General features: G+C 43.5%; 1 protein-coding gene across 1 annotated transcript in view; it reads left to right on the top strand.

The window, feature by feature from the left end:
- The first annotated feature begins 13,451 nt into the window (after window positions 1-13,451).
- Window positions 13,452-15,063, top strand: part of Ppp2r2b (protein phosphatase 2 regulatory subunit Bbeta) — a 282,286-nt gene continuing 280,674 nt past the window's right edge. Inside the window, exon 1 of the mRNA XM_042692063.1 lies at window positions 13,452-14,247. Coding sequence (XP_042547997.1) covers window positions 14,178-14,247 — 70 coding nt within the window. The 5' untranslated portion in view covers window positions 13,452-14,177. The remainder of the gene's footprint in view (window positions 14,248-15,063) is intronic.

Genomic DNA, 15,063 nt, shown 5'->3' with positions numbered 1-15,063 from the left:
TATTTTTTTTACTCAGTATGAGAAATGAGCAGTTGTTTTCTATCCATGAAGTCTGTGCTCCTCCCATTGGGTTTCTATGGGGTAGGGAGGGTATCAATTATCAGAAAAGTGGAGGGGATCTTGTCCTGGATCCAGCTTGAGGGAAAGGCAGACTTGCCCCTGGCTCTCCAAAGTCAGAGGCTGAGGTCTTTTCATTCTACCGTGTTCTCTCTAAGATCAGAGTTGCCCTGATGTTTGAAGGATAAGTCAGATTTTCACAGGTTGCAAAATAGCAGTACATACTTCTTAGTTAGGAGGAAAGGTGCAAGATCAGGCACAGAAGCAAAGCTTTGAATGGCTCAACCAGTAATGTAGAGATGCTTGTGCTTCTAACAGAGTGATCTCAGGGTGAGTTTTCCTGTGGGCCAGAGGCACCACACATGCAATGTTGTTTTGTTGTTGTTGTTTTGTGGGGGTGGTTTTATTTTTATTTTTTTATTTTTTTGTCAGTCGTGGGGCCTGGGCATGTCCCTCAGCTCTTCAGCTCAAGGCTAGTGCTCTACCACTTGAGCCACAGCACCACTTCCGGTTTTCTGGTGGTTTATTGGAGATAAGAGTCTCACAGACTTTCCTGCCTGGGCTGGCTTTGAACCTCAATCCTCAGATCTCAGCCTCTTAAGTAGCTAAGATTACAGGCATGAGCCACCAGTGCCCTGCAAGGATGTTTTTATTTTTAATGCTGGGGGTCAAACATAAGGTTTAGGCAGAAACTGGTCTTTTGCCCTTCCACCTGCTAAGAAAATCTCTAATAAGTTTTTTTTTTTTTTTGTCAGTTATGGGGCTTGAACTCAGGGCTTGGGTGCTGTCCCTGAGCTTTTGTGCTCAAGGCTAGTGCTCCATCACTTTAAGCCATAACTCCACTTCTAGTGGTTAATTAGTGATAAAGTCTCAAGGACTTTTCTGCCCAGGCTGACTTCAAACTGCAATCCTGAGATCATAATCTCCTGAGCAGCTAGGATTACAGGCATGAGCCACCAGCTTTTGGTTAATGCCTTTTAGATACATGTTTATATTTTCATTTTGGACTGAGGCAGTCTAAATTATGTAGCCAGTCCAGCTTCAGGGCCTAGGTCAAGTATTTCATTTATTCATTTTACCTATGGTCTCTTTACCTGACACACTATTCCCTCTAAACTAGATTCCTTTAAATTCTCAGTTATTTGCTTGGGCTTGATTAATCTCTTATCTGTACATAAATTTTAATAGTTCTCTGCAACCAAGTTTTGAGCTCCTTACTGGTACCTAATTAGAGTAGTGCTGAGCTGGTAGTAAGTTTCTGATGTTGGATGAGTAGGTTCTGATGTTAGGAAACAGTTTCATACTCATTTGGGACAAAACCATGTCTTTGAGAAAACCTTAGACAGAGACTGGGGGGTGGAGAAAGAGAGAGAGAGAGAGAGAGGAGAGTGAGAGAAGAGCTGCTAAACCAATTCAAGGACAAGGATAAGAGCTAGACAAGTAAATAAATCCAGCATCCAGGCAGACAGTGACAAGGTACATAAACACAATTTCCAACCTCCATTACCAAGTGCTAGTATTTGCTGTGTGTGATATGTTCCTCTTTTAAAGGTTTCTTACTTATGAATTAATTGAATTTTTACAACCATCCTATGATGTGCATCTTATTACTATGTTTGTTTTGCAAATGAAATTAAAATACGTGATTAAATAATTTGCCTACAATTATATTGCTAGGAAATAGGAGAGCCAAGATCTGAACTCCAGCAGCCTGGTTTTTAAAGGTCACACCTTTAACCATCTGCCTTTTACCTCTTCATGCTTTTACCTCTTCTGTATTGGAATCTGCGCAGGAGTTGCACTCAACTTTGGGTCTTTCATTGGCCCTGGGTCTTTTTTCTTTTTTAATCCCTTCCTTTTTTTTCTCTGTGAAATAGACATAATGAGTCAGCACTGGGAAACAGGAAGTGCTTTGAACCACGATGAGTTTTTTTCTAAGGAAAGCATCCAAAGTCTTCATTCAATTCTCTGAAAGATTGGTGATCTGAAGTCACGGCTTGAGGCTTCGAAACTCCTTTTCAGATGTAAATTTCTAAGTCTTTCTTCAGTCCTTGTGCTACTGTCAGGTGCCAAATGGAAACTGCACAGGTCTCCTGTTGGGGGATGTTTAATATGATTCTTTTTACTCTGTATTTATTCCATAAATATTTATTGACTCTAAAAATGTGTACAACCTTGCTTACAAGTTCAAGGTCCATCTAACGCTTGCCTTCCTTCCGGCATCTTTACCTAAGCAAACTGTTGTATGCGAACTGCCAGAGCAGCCATCTTGCTGCCCTAACTCTGAACTTGCCAACACATTTCCCATGTGATGCGTTCAATTTCCTGTGTGCTGTGTCTTATAGTTTCTAAAGCTGCGGCTGGTTTGCACTTTCCCTTCAACGAAAAAGAAAGCAGCAAGCCAGATGGTGTGGGAATTGGATGGTGAGAGCTATTGCTCATTGAGTAGAAGGTTCTTACCCAGAACTCTACAGCTGTGGTCAGGAGCTCGGATGCAGCCCCTCCTTAGTGCATTTCTGGCCAACAACAGAGCAGAAAAGCAGAAATAAAGTAGAAAAAGAAAGAAGAAGAAGAATTCTGTTACTATATAGTTTTGTCCAGAACTGGCCTCAGTGACTTTTGAAAGAGAGTGGTAATTTCTTCCCTGGGCTAATGTAATACATTGGGAATTACCTAACTTAATCTTACAGTATCTTCCTTCTAGTCCTCTTAAGGGAAAGGGATATATATCCCAAGCAAGAGCTAATGCCAGTCCTTGGGGGAGAGGGTGTAGTAACTGCTTTGGGAACCAGGATAGAGGATGGTAGGCTAAATCACCAGGTAGTGTGGGAAAGTCACTTCCATTCCCTAACCTTCAGTTTCCTCATCAGTAAAATGAAGGGCCAGAACTTGATGATCTCTGAACTTGGCTTTTACCTTTAACTTTGTCCAATGGATGTTTAGCACTATCCAGTGTTAGCCAAGCTGCTAAGTTTGAGGGCAGAGTCTCCACAATCACCCTCACTTCTGACACCCACCACAAACTATGAGGGATTCCACAGCTGCTCTTCAATCACGTGTTTGAAGGACTTGCAGAACTCACTGAAGGATATTCTACTCTGTGGCTACAAATTAGGATCAACCAAAGGCAGAGGTACATTGAGCAGAGTCTGGAAGTGTTCCAGACTTACACAGACCTCCATTACGGTCTTCTATATGAATTACCCTCCTGCGGTAGATGGATGATAATATGTTCAGACTATCATCAACCAAAGAGCTGAGCCTAGTGTTGAGACTTTTTACTGGAGCTCTGTTGCATAGATTGACTGAATGGTTGATTCTTTGATTGGTTGGTTGGTTGGTTGCCAAAGAATTGAATTCAGCCTCCAGGTCGATTGATAACTGTGTTACCCAAAACTCCTGGCCTAAGTCAAGTGGTTGCTCTATTTTGGCTAGCTCCATCTCCAGGCTCCATCAGGTTGAGGATAGAGAATAATGGTAGGGAGTGGTAGGCTTCTATATTACACAAAGTGCTCAAGGAAAGTATCCCTGAAATGTTCTTACTAAAGCAGACTCCTGAAGAAGTGAAGTGCTAAAAGCTTTGCTGGTTTCCAAAGTCAAACAACCAGGACGGAGAAGAAAACAGAGGCAAAGGACCTAGAGTTAGCGTGTTCTTGTTATTTTTGATGAGCAATAAGGATATCATTTGGTCTGCCACATGGAAACTACTCTGTGGGTGCTGGCTGCCAAAGGAGAGACCAAATACTGTTGAAGTGGTCTTGGTGAGAGAGGGTCATGTGAGCAGTGTGGAAGGATGAGGAAGTGTCAATTATACAGGAGGACTAGAAGGACCTCAGGAAGAGAGAGGAATCCAGGGGCAGGAAGGTAAAGTAGGCATGGCTGAGGCAGCATTAGTGACGGAGAGGCTTTGTAGATGCCCCAGGAAATGTCAGCTTGGCTACTGACATTCATCTGGAATTCAGAAGAAAGTTCTGTGTTCAAAGTTCAGATTTGGAGTTACATAGTCATGTAAGTGCTAGACTGTGAGAATGGAGGCGGGATAGTGGATAGAGAACCAAGAGAATATGGATCTCTGTAGTGGTTATACGTTAGACATCAGTCATGAGAAGCAGCCAGCAAACAGTCATGGGAGCTTTGCTGGGGAACAGGAGAATTGAAGAGTGGTGGCCAGGAATCAGGGAAGAGAGTACACTAGGAACATGAGAGTGAGCACTGCTCAAAGGTACACACACTGTCTACTGAGATGTCCTAAAAGCAATGCAGCATTTCATTCCATAATTCCCTCAGAAACCATTCTCCAGATTCGGTAACCAACTCTAAAAGACGACTGATACTTCTTCTAGATGCTGGGACCTGTACTTTTAAGCGTATTCACCTTGAATGGTCATAATTGAGTCCAGATGCCCAGCTGTGAAAACTCTTTTTATGGCTGTGACATCTGGCTATGTGGCTTCTTCCTCTTTCTAAAACTGAAGCCATAGGTGTTGAACAAAACAGTCAATCTATCAGAGTGGTTGCTATTCCAGTGACTGAATAATATTTTACATCTTACAGAGGATTACCAGGGGCCATCTTAGTATTCTTAGAAGAATCTGGGTCATTGTTATTTTTCCCATTCAGCTTCCTGGCTTTAGGAGGAAAAGCAAATTAGGTTCGACTTTTATTCCTATGTATAAGAACAATGTCTCTATGTTTTCATGTTCAGTTTGTATGACTTGGAATGGTTTTGAGGTTCATCAAATGAGTGTTGCTTAACTTGACTTTGAAATCACTTAAACTAGACCTCCATCCTAACAGTAGTAATTTTTTTCCTATGCTCTAAACACTTTATTTTTTAGGACATTTTTTTATTGTGAAAATACTGTACAAAGGGGTTACAATTACATGGGCAAGATAATGAGTACATTTCTTATCAAGCATTGTAGCCTCCTCCTTTGTTTTCCCTTCCCATCCCTTCCCATCCTCCCCCCCTCCCCCACCCGATCCTCCCCACTCCCCCTTCCCCCCACCAAAGTTGTGAAGTTCGTTTTTGACATAACAATGAATCATTGTTGCAATGAGTCCACCTGTATACCTATTTAAATGATTTGTTTTTCCCCTTCCCCTCCACAAATTATACCGACATCAAATACAGTGAAAGCAGGGGTTATACTGTGGGGGAGGGATATACAAAGCAAAAAAGAAATAATCTTATAAATGTGTTAGAAACAATCGCATGAAAGAAAAAAAACATTTGAATACGTATCTTAGAGTTCATTTCCCTAACATCACCTTATCTGACCTTTTCTGCTTGACTCAGACATATACTAGACATTGCAAATAAGGGAAACCATAGGACCTATGTTTCTTTGGGCCTGGCTTACTTCACTTAATATCATTTTTTCCAAGCCTTTCCATTTCCTAACAAATGGGACAATGTCATTCTTTCTGATGGAGGCATAGAATGCCATTGTATGTCTATATATACCACATTTTCTTGATCCATTCATCTACTGAGGGGCATCTGGGTTGGTTCCATATCTTAGCTATAGTAAATAATGCTGCAATAAACATAGTTGTGCTGGTAGCTTTAGTGTGGTCTTGTTTGTAAACATTTGGGTAAATGCCCAAAAGTGGGATTGCTGGGTCATAAGGGAGCTCTATGTGGAGTCTTTTGAGGAACCTCCATACTACTTTCCAAAGTGGTTGAACAAGTTTACACTCCCACCAACAATGCAGTAAGGTTCCCTTCTGGCCACATCCCCTCCACCATCTGTTGTTATTAGAGTTCTTGATTTTTGTCATTCTAACTGGAGTGAGGTTGTATCTCAATGTTGTTTTGATTTGCATTTCTTCTATGGCTAGGGAGGTTGAGCATTTCTTCATGTGTCTATTGGCCATCCTTCTTTCCTCTTCAGAGAAGTTTCTCTTTAAGTCTTTAGCCCACTTATTTATTGGGCAGTTGTTTCTTTGAGGATTTGTTGTTGGGGGATTTAATTTTTTGAGTTCCAAGTATATTTTAGATATGAGACCCTTGTCTGTTGTATGGCTAGTGAAGATCTTCTCCCAATCTGTGGGCTTTCTATTGATCTTGCTAGCTATGTCCTTTGTCATGCAGAAGCTCTGTAACTTCATGCAATCCCATTTGTCCAACCTTTCTTTTATTTGTTGTGTTTCTGGTTCTCTATTAAGAAAATTTCGGCCTGAGCCAAGGAGACCTAGGGTTTCTCCTATTCCATCCTTCAATGTTTTCAGAGTGTCTACTTTGACTCTGAGGTCTTTGATCCATTTGGAGTTGATTCTGGTGCAGGGTGATATATAAGGATCTAGCTTTAGTTTTCTACAAGTAGTTAACCAATTTTGCCAGCACCATTTAACAGTAGTAATTTTTAACTGACAGCATATTCATCTCTCTGATGGGACAAATAAAAACAATTGTTGAGTGGTTTAGAAAAAGACTTCAGAGTAATTCTCTTGTGATTTCAACCTAAACCCAATATGTGTACATGCACACAGGCACACACCCGCACATTCCTAATGTATAGTATTTAAGCACATGGTCTATATATAGACAAACAGATCATGGTTAAGAGCCATTTTTTTTTTTTTGCTTTTGGGTGTATTATTAAACTCTTCTGTAGAATGGAGATGCTTATAGTACTTATCCTAGGAGCTGTTCTTAGGATTCAAAGCCCTTTGCACAGCATCTCCCACATAACAAGTGCTTATCAAGTGTTACCTATTAAAAAAATCAATGTAATGATAGTTTATTCTAATAATGTATAACTTCCCAATGTGTGAGAATCTTCTAAAATAGAAAATTTTGTCCCAAAATTTGCCTAATCACTAGTATTTTTTTCATGATTATATAGAATGCTCTGAGAAATAACTTCATGGAGGTTTAGCCATCACTGGGCACCTAGGGTGACCAAGGACATAAGAACATAAGAATGAAATGCCAGTTGTCAGATTCTTTTAACAATCTAGTTTCCAGTTTTTTGCTTTAACACCAGATTTGGAATCGATTTTGTTTAATATTCTGGGTGAGGCAGATCATCCTTTGCTTATTGACCAACAAATAAATGTTACTGTTTTGATAATATACTGTGACTATGCTCAACCTAAATTTGTATAGATGATGTTTTGGTATATTTACAAAAGAGTGAATCTGATTTCTGAAATTATTTAAAAGGAAGACAGAAAGAGAGGAAAGGAGACAAAGAGGAAGGAAATAAAGAAATCATCTTATGGATAAAATGTTGCCTATATCAATGATTATTTCTTTTAATTACCTTTAAGTAGCTGTATAGAGAGATTCCAATTCACCATGTTTGTTTATGTAGATAAACCACCTCCATCAATGTCATGATTTTCATTGTTCTCCATCTCTCCCAACCCCACCCATTTCCCCAAGTTAACTGGTTGCATTTTCACTTATGCACATTGAATATTATGACGGCATTCACCTACCCTCTCCACAATTATTTTCATTGAATAAGCTCTATAATGTGGTTTTGTTCTTATTATTTTGTTAAAAACTTTGGATTTTGGAAGCTACTTTCTCACCTTTCTTATAGTATTCTAGATGATTACTAACAATAGATGGCAAATGAGAAAAATGCAGGCAGGCCTGGAGCTTTCCCATCGGGGGTTCAATAAAACATTACTGCTCAGGATTTGGCATCAAAAAGCAGTTCCAGGCAGAAGTAAACTTGTAAAATGCCACAATCACATCTTTTAAGAAATTTCCAAAGTATGGGGTACAGTTAAGGATTAAGTCAATGTGTTCAGCACAGAAACTAGTTTAGCTTTTCTTAGCTTCACATGACCTACCATATTGGACCATTTCAGGTTCCATTTCAGCTATCATTGAATGATGGTATGTACCACTCACTAGTGCCTGCAGGCCTGATGCTCTGGGGGAAGTGTCTTTGGGAATTGCTTCCATTTTAGGGCAGTTTTATAGCCCAACTCTTTCCAAGAAAGTAGACTTGAATACCACTTCCAGATCAACTTCAGACTTTGACTTTTCTGTTCAGAGATATCATAGCTAAAGCAACTGGAATAATAGATAAGGGGATATAACTTTCTATGATGTCTTTTAGATGACTGAAAATAAACGCTGAATGACTGAAAAACGAAAAAAAGCACCATGGAAACTATTTCTCAATATACCTTGTTTTTAATTATGCTAAAAACCTTACAACAGAATCATGTACTAGATGATACCTCTGAGTATTGATAAACTGGTTTTAGAAATCATTACCTGTACCTTATCAGATCGTATATAATGCAAAGTTAAACTACCTAGGTAGGACAGCCTTAGATCAAATTCCAAAGGAAAAAGTACCCAATGCTGTTTTCTCTCAGGGGATTTTGTGCCTTTCCTCCCATTACATCAGTAACCCAAACTACTCAAGTAGAAGAGCTATCCAGGAATCTAGTACAGTGGATGTTTTTGGTTTGCATTTAGGCAAAGCAAAGGAAAGAGTAAGCTGACAAAGAAAAGCCTGAACAGTAGAGAAGAATGAATCCTTGAGAGTGGGGATGACCTAACATTCCTTACATTGTCAGGTCTAGGAACCTTGTGGGACCAGACACTCACAAGCCTACCATGACTATTTCATAACCAGCCTGGAAGGGGCCAAAGCATCAGATTTCCTCTGATGAATATGGAAAAGCATCATGAGAAAGGTAGGATTTTTCAGAGTTATTTCATATTATGGCAGAAGTTTGGTTGGCTGATAGAATGTTCTAGAACTGACTCAGTGAGGAAAAAAGTAGTGGGGGGCTTCGCACAGCTGATAAGGACAAGGGGAACGATATCATTAAACAATGTGTTTTGACCAATGTGCTAGTATTTCTTTAAAACCTAGCTCTCAAATTTAAAAAAAATCTTGATTTCTACAGTTTGTTAAAAACAACAACAGCAATAACAACTATACTCTTTCCATGAGAAATATCTTCTCATAGCAGATTTCAGATTTTGAGGTGCCAACCTGATGTCCCTGAAAGCAGTCTTCAAAAGCAACTCTCATCACCAACACATCATCTTGCTGACCTAAGTTTATCAAGAGGGCCTTTTCTCATAAAAATCCATTGGAGCTAGTGTGAAGGCAAAGAGGTTTAGTTTTCTTTTCTAAGTTAAATGTCATGTCACAGGATCACTTGTATTTTTGGTACGACATGTTGTCGCATGTGGAAGAAAGAATGGCTAATTTGCTAGCAATTTGAGAGGTCAGCTTCTGGGTGGTCAGAATATGAACTACCTCAGAGAGGGTTGTGTATTTGTGATCAGTGCTCCTATGGAGGAATTCTGTGTGATTCCTTCCTGGGAAAATGGGGCTAGATCTGCCTACAGGTAAGATTAAAAAACAAACAATAGAGTAATTGTCATTCTTTCCATTTGCATACATCTCCATGGGTTACAAAGGGCTTCTTACTTGATGGTAACTTTTCATGTATGGAGTTTCTAGTTGTTCATTAAGACATGGATAGGTTGTTAATACTCGTGTTTCTAGGTCATTTTTGCACACATGGATGATTGATTTGAAGTGCATCTCCCCAGTTCTCTGCACATGGAGATGTCCATGAAGCACTGTCAGGAGAAAGAACCTTCCTTTCATTCATGCCTGGCTCTGGGCCAAGTCTGGACTAAGCACTTTCCTTACATTGTTTCTGAAGCCACCCAACAATCCTGTAAAGTAGCTGTCTTTGTTCTCTTCTGGTTTATAAATACAGTGAGCCAAAGGTCAAGAAAAAATACTGTTAAATATCTGAGCTGGGACACAAACCAGGACTGGCACCTAAAACCTAGATTAAAAATCTCTAAACTGACTCAGGTCAAAGGTTTTAATAAAATTCTAGATGTTTAATGTGCTAAGTGGACAGGATGAGCTAGCCTAACGGCGGGGGGGGGGGGGGGGGGCGAGGGGGGGGAGTGAGAGGGGGTAACTGGTGAACCTTGGGGGAGGGGGCCCATGACAAGGGTGATAGAAAAAGAATGTGTGCACATGCTGTCATGCTGAATTGGGTAACTTAAGAAGGCCATGTATTTGTAATTGGCTCTTTCTGTGTAAAGCACCAGCCTGAATTAGGTCAGCCATTCAGAGTGTCCTCTGCTGCACCCATTGTAGGCTGTGGCCCCCTTTACATAAACTGTAAATTCCATCAGAGCTGAGCTAACCAGACATCAACTGCATTCATGTTGCTGAATATCTACAGTTCCTTGGTAGTGTTTGACATAGTGTCTGAGAATATTTGTTGAATTGATTATTTGATTTGGCTGGTGGCAAGGAAAGTAAACCCTCAGAGTAACAGCAACGTATGTTCACCATGCACCATCTCATTTAATCCTCCCAGTAACTTTATGAAATAGATGCTATCCTCTCTAATCTATAGGTAAGAAAACCCATGTCTGAGAGAGAGTGAGCTTGTAACTTGTTTGAGAACACAATCATGAGTGGCAGGAAATTAGCTTTGCCTGATACCTTAACACTAGACAATGATCTGTTATTTTATGATGCATCTGTTACTTCACTAAGAAAACTCAAGGTCTTTGAACTAGATGATAGAATTTAACTTCTGTAAAGGAAAGTACTCATTTTGTATTAGCTGTATGCTCTGTGTCTAGAACAATCTTGTAAAAAATTTGGCATAAATATAGACTGTAATGAATAGGACAATTATTTCAGTAAGAGTAGGAGTTATAAGCTAGAAAATTTCAGGCTCACAATATATAAATTTTGCATGAATTTTAGTGAGGATAAAGGCATAAAACTTTACTAAATCTTACTAAAGAAATTCAGTGACCTATCCACTCAAGAAACATTTATTTCCATTCAACAAATACAATTAAGCATCTACAAACTGGCAGGCACTTATTATTGAGAATATAATGAAAGTATTTGACAATGATAACTCAACAAATGCTGTAAAATAACATAGATCATGAAAACAACAGTAAAACGTTGTGGGAACAGAAATTAGTATTAGAAGTAGGAACCATGGTGTGGTCATAAAATGTCTCAAAGAAAATAGGAATAATGTAGAAGTTACATAATGCCTAAAATAGGAAGAAAGACATGGGGAATAGTATGGGGGCAGTGCCAGATGCTTTGGGGAAATATTTGATGTATGGAAGAATGGATCAATAAGTCCTCCGAGGATTAGTCCGTATGACCCTTTATGGTGCCAGCATTGCACAATCTGACATTTACCGTGTATACACCGTCAATGGCATGTTTCCGTCTTGGTTTTAGTTGGAGGAGCTCATTGCTCATTGCTCATAGGAAAAAGAAAAGAAAAAAAATCATAGCATAGAAACATGGAAGGCTACTTTATGAAAGAAAATCTATCTCATTTGGCTTCTCAGAACTTGAGTCTTTTTGAATAAATGGAGGAAGAATTTGGGGAGACTTGAGAAAAGGAAATTTTAGTAGCCCTACAGTATGGATTTATGGGAAGGACATTTCTGCCATTGGTTACAGTGGAAAATTCCTCTATCTCAGCTTGGCCAATAAACCCAACCTTATTTGATTCATCACAAGCCTCTGTTCCAATCCAAGCTGTGTTTTAGGGAAACGAGACCATTTGCCATCCTATCCCAAGGCCTGCTGCCATAACCTATGGTTGTTCCAACTGAAGATGACCAATCTTCTTATCACTTTAACACACAAAGAAATGAGCTTGGATTTTGCCCTTCTTTTCCCTTCCACTAAATACCAGTCTCCAAGAGAAACGAGACTGTGAACCTACACACAATGAAGTCTTGATGCCTGAGTCACACACACAGATCATCATACAGAAGAGCCAAGCAAGATAAGGAAAACTAAAATGGATTCATCAACTTGCCCTGGTCTTGATCTATTTCTTAAATCTCTCATACAGATTTTGGACAAATATGTTAGATTTTACCGTTAGATGAAGATTAAAATGAGAGCTACTGGAAGCCGAATTTTTCTCTCCAAAATTACATCAAGAAATACCTCTACTCTCTCTTCCCTGGGAAATGCAAGTCACTTTCTGAACGTAGAGACAAATGCCGTTTTCCACCTGTCAGAAGCATCTAATTCTTCTTGGCAATCGAATGGCAATTCCCAACCTCCATTAAGGACTTGTTTTTCCCATTTTTTTTGAACTTCAAATACTTCCTAAATTGTGTTAGCCGAAGCATTGTATGTATATAATTAACTTCCAGGTCCCTCTGGGCTCATCCAGCTAAACTCATGAAACTCAACTGAGCAAGACTTTTCGCTGATGTTACAGTGACACCCACTGAAATGAACACCTTCTACAACAGGAAACCAGGGATATATCTTTTCTTTTCTTTTCTTCCAAATTGGCTTTCTAGCAATTTGGGTTTGCTTCATTAAATGATTTGGGTTGTTTCATAACAATAATGATCTCATTTTCTTTCAAATGCAGGATTTGCAATTTAGGAAAATGTGAGGGGGTGAGGGGGAGGGAAGGAAGTCTTTATTTTCCTTGTGGTTGAAGTAAGAAGACAGGCCTTAAACACTGCGCTCATTGGACTCGTGCAAGTCCCTCGGTGTAGCAGGCGTTCTCTGTGGGCCCAGGGCTCCCTCAGGCTTCAACATGCCTTCCTTATTGAGGACAAGCAGAAGGCGTTCCTGCACCAGCGGAAAGGAACCGAGGAGCCACACAGCTGTTAGTTCAAGGTGTAAGGGCGAAGGAGAGGAGACCTCTTCCGAATGCATGCGTATACCCACCAGATCCCAACTCATCTCCAGCTCAACCGTGTGCTCGCCTCGGCCTGTGCACCTCTGCTGAACGCAGCAGCTACCTTCAGTGAGATGTTCACACTCTGGAATTGTTTATGATTGCAGTTGGGAAGTTCCGCTACCCCACCCCACCCCCCATCTCCATTCTACTCTGGCACCGAGGCTAAGATGGGATCAGCCTTTCTTTCCACTGTCTGCACCCTTTCTGCGGCGTCGAGTTCCAGGCCTGGCCCTTTTTCATCCACAGGGGACCCCAATGCGTCCTATAGGGATGAGCAAATAAATGAGACTTCGAGCCTATCCCAAAGGAGTCTGTTTCTCCGCGCCCCCACCCCCGACCCCGGAGGTGCAAGGTGTCCCGAGAAAGGCAGCTGAGCGATTGGGAAGGGGTGGTGATTGAGGGCTACCTAGACGCAGCCCCGAGCTGCCTGACGTCTCTGTGGGTCTGGGGCACATGCAAGCTAGCTCCCATTGCTGCCCAGGGGCCGGTTCGCGGCTGCGTGCGCCCCAGTGCCGCAGCAAGCCGCCGCAGCCGCTGCCCAGGCCACCACGGCGGCTGGGGGCCGAGTCCCAGGGCTGCTGACGCGGCTGGGAGGAGCCTCGCCTTGAATGCACCAGCCGCCTCCAGATCCTGCAGCGCGAGCAGCAGCAGCAGCAACAGCAGCAGCAGCAGCGGCAGTAGCAGCAGCAGCCGCGGCGGCGGCGAGTGCGCGCGTGCGGGTGAGGGCGAGTGCGCTGGCGCCGGCCGCAGCGCCCTGCCCAGCTCCCCGCCGGCGTCCCCGGCCCCCCGCCCGCCGGAGCCGCCCTCCCGCGGGACCCGCACCCGCATCCCCACCAGGCCAGCCCGGATCCTGCCCCTGCCATCGCGCCACTGCAGCCTGCGTCCGGAGAGGCACCATTTTGTCGCGGCTGCCCGATCTTCCCCGGGCCAGGCGGGATCTCGATTTTGATTTCTGATATTTCCTTTTCGCCGTTCGGAGCGGCTGCCAACCACAGGAACCTGTTGGGCATCTCGTGAGCCTGGCTGGTGAGCGCCTCCCGGGCGGGCGGACGGGCGGGACCCGACCCCTCGGGGCACCGCGCATCTCGGCACCCGGAGGCGGCGCGGGCAGGCGCAGCCGCATCTTCGCTGGGAATTGGAGCTGAAGTGAGCGCACGGCGCGCGGGAGGAGCCGCCGCAGCCTCGGAGAGCCCGAGCGGAGGAGGCTGACAGCTCCCTGGCCGGGTTTTTATCTTTATTTTTCTCTCTCTCCGCCTCCCCGTCTCCTCCTCAGGCTCGGACCATGGTGCAGTCCCACCGGCTCCCCTGCCCCCCTCTCCTGTGAGGCTGGCTGCGGGGAGGGATCATGGATACTTGTCTGCCGGCTTCTGGTTCCCACGCAAGTAAGCCTGCTGTCAATGGAGGAGGACATTGATACCCGCAAAATCAACAACAGTTTCCTGCGCGACCACAGCTATGCGACCGAAGGTAACGCCGCCAGCCCGGCCGCATTCCGCCGCTGGGGCCGGGTTGCAAGTTGCGGATCGCTGTGGGTTGCGCTTTGGGCAGCTCCGGGGCTCAGGGGCCCGGACTCCGCTTAGGGCCCTGGGGCTGGGGCGGGGCCCCGGGCTCGGTTCTCCTGGCAGCTGCCAGGGCGCCGCACCTCCAGCCGGACTCTGCCAGGCGAGCCCAGCCTTCAGCAGCAGGTGGACCCGGCGCCCCGGGGAGTTACCAGGGCCCTAAGGGATTAGGCTTTTCAGGGCGCGGCTCCCTGCCAGACCGATGGTCCTGGGCAGGCAAATAAACCTCGCCCTAAGATACTCCCAGTGAGGCTTGGAGGAAGAGAAGAAGGGAAGGGGTCCACTCGGACCCTCCCCGAGCGCGGCGAGGTCGTGTCTCCGCGGTTTGCAGGGAGGGCATGGTTTCATTTCCTGCCCCTTCTCCTATCTAGCTCTCTCTGGCTCCAGGTCACCTGCTCAGACAATCGAACCCCCAAAAGGCCCTTCGCAAAAGGGCGAGTCCCTTCCTACTCCACCACCCCCCTTGCAAGTAAATGAGCAAGAAATTAAAAGAAGAAGGGGGGGGGGGAAGGTAGCTGGGGAAATGGTGTTCCAGCGGCGAGTGAACAAGGCTGACACGTGCGGCGAGCTACGCGATCGGTGGGGCCTTTAAAATCACCATTATGAATTCTGCAGCAGTAGTTTCTGCTGAATCAACAACCAGCAGAAAGCGAGAGGTTCAGCAAACTGAGCTTTGCCAAGAGGTGGAATTGTCCTCTCTCTCTCTCTCTCTCTCTCTCTCTCT

The sequence above is a fragment of the Dipodomys spectabilis genome, unplaced genomic scaffold (genome assembly GCF_019054845.1).
Source record: "Dipodomys spectabilis isolate Male_0828 unplaced genomic scaffold, ASM1905484v1 ptg000147l, whole genome shotgun sequence".
NCBI lineage: Eukaryota > Metazoa > Chordata > Mammalia > Rodentia > Heteromyidae > Dipodomys > Dipodomys spectabilis.
Note: the sequence above shows the minus strand (reverse complement) of the source record. Positions and strands in the feature narration are given on the sequence as shown.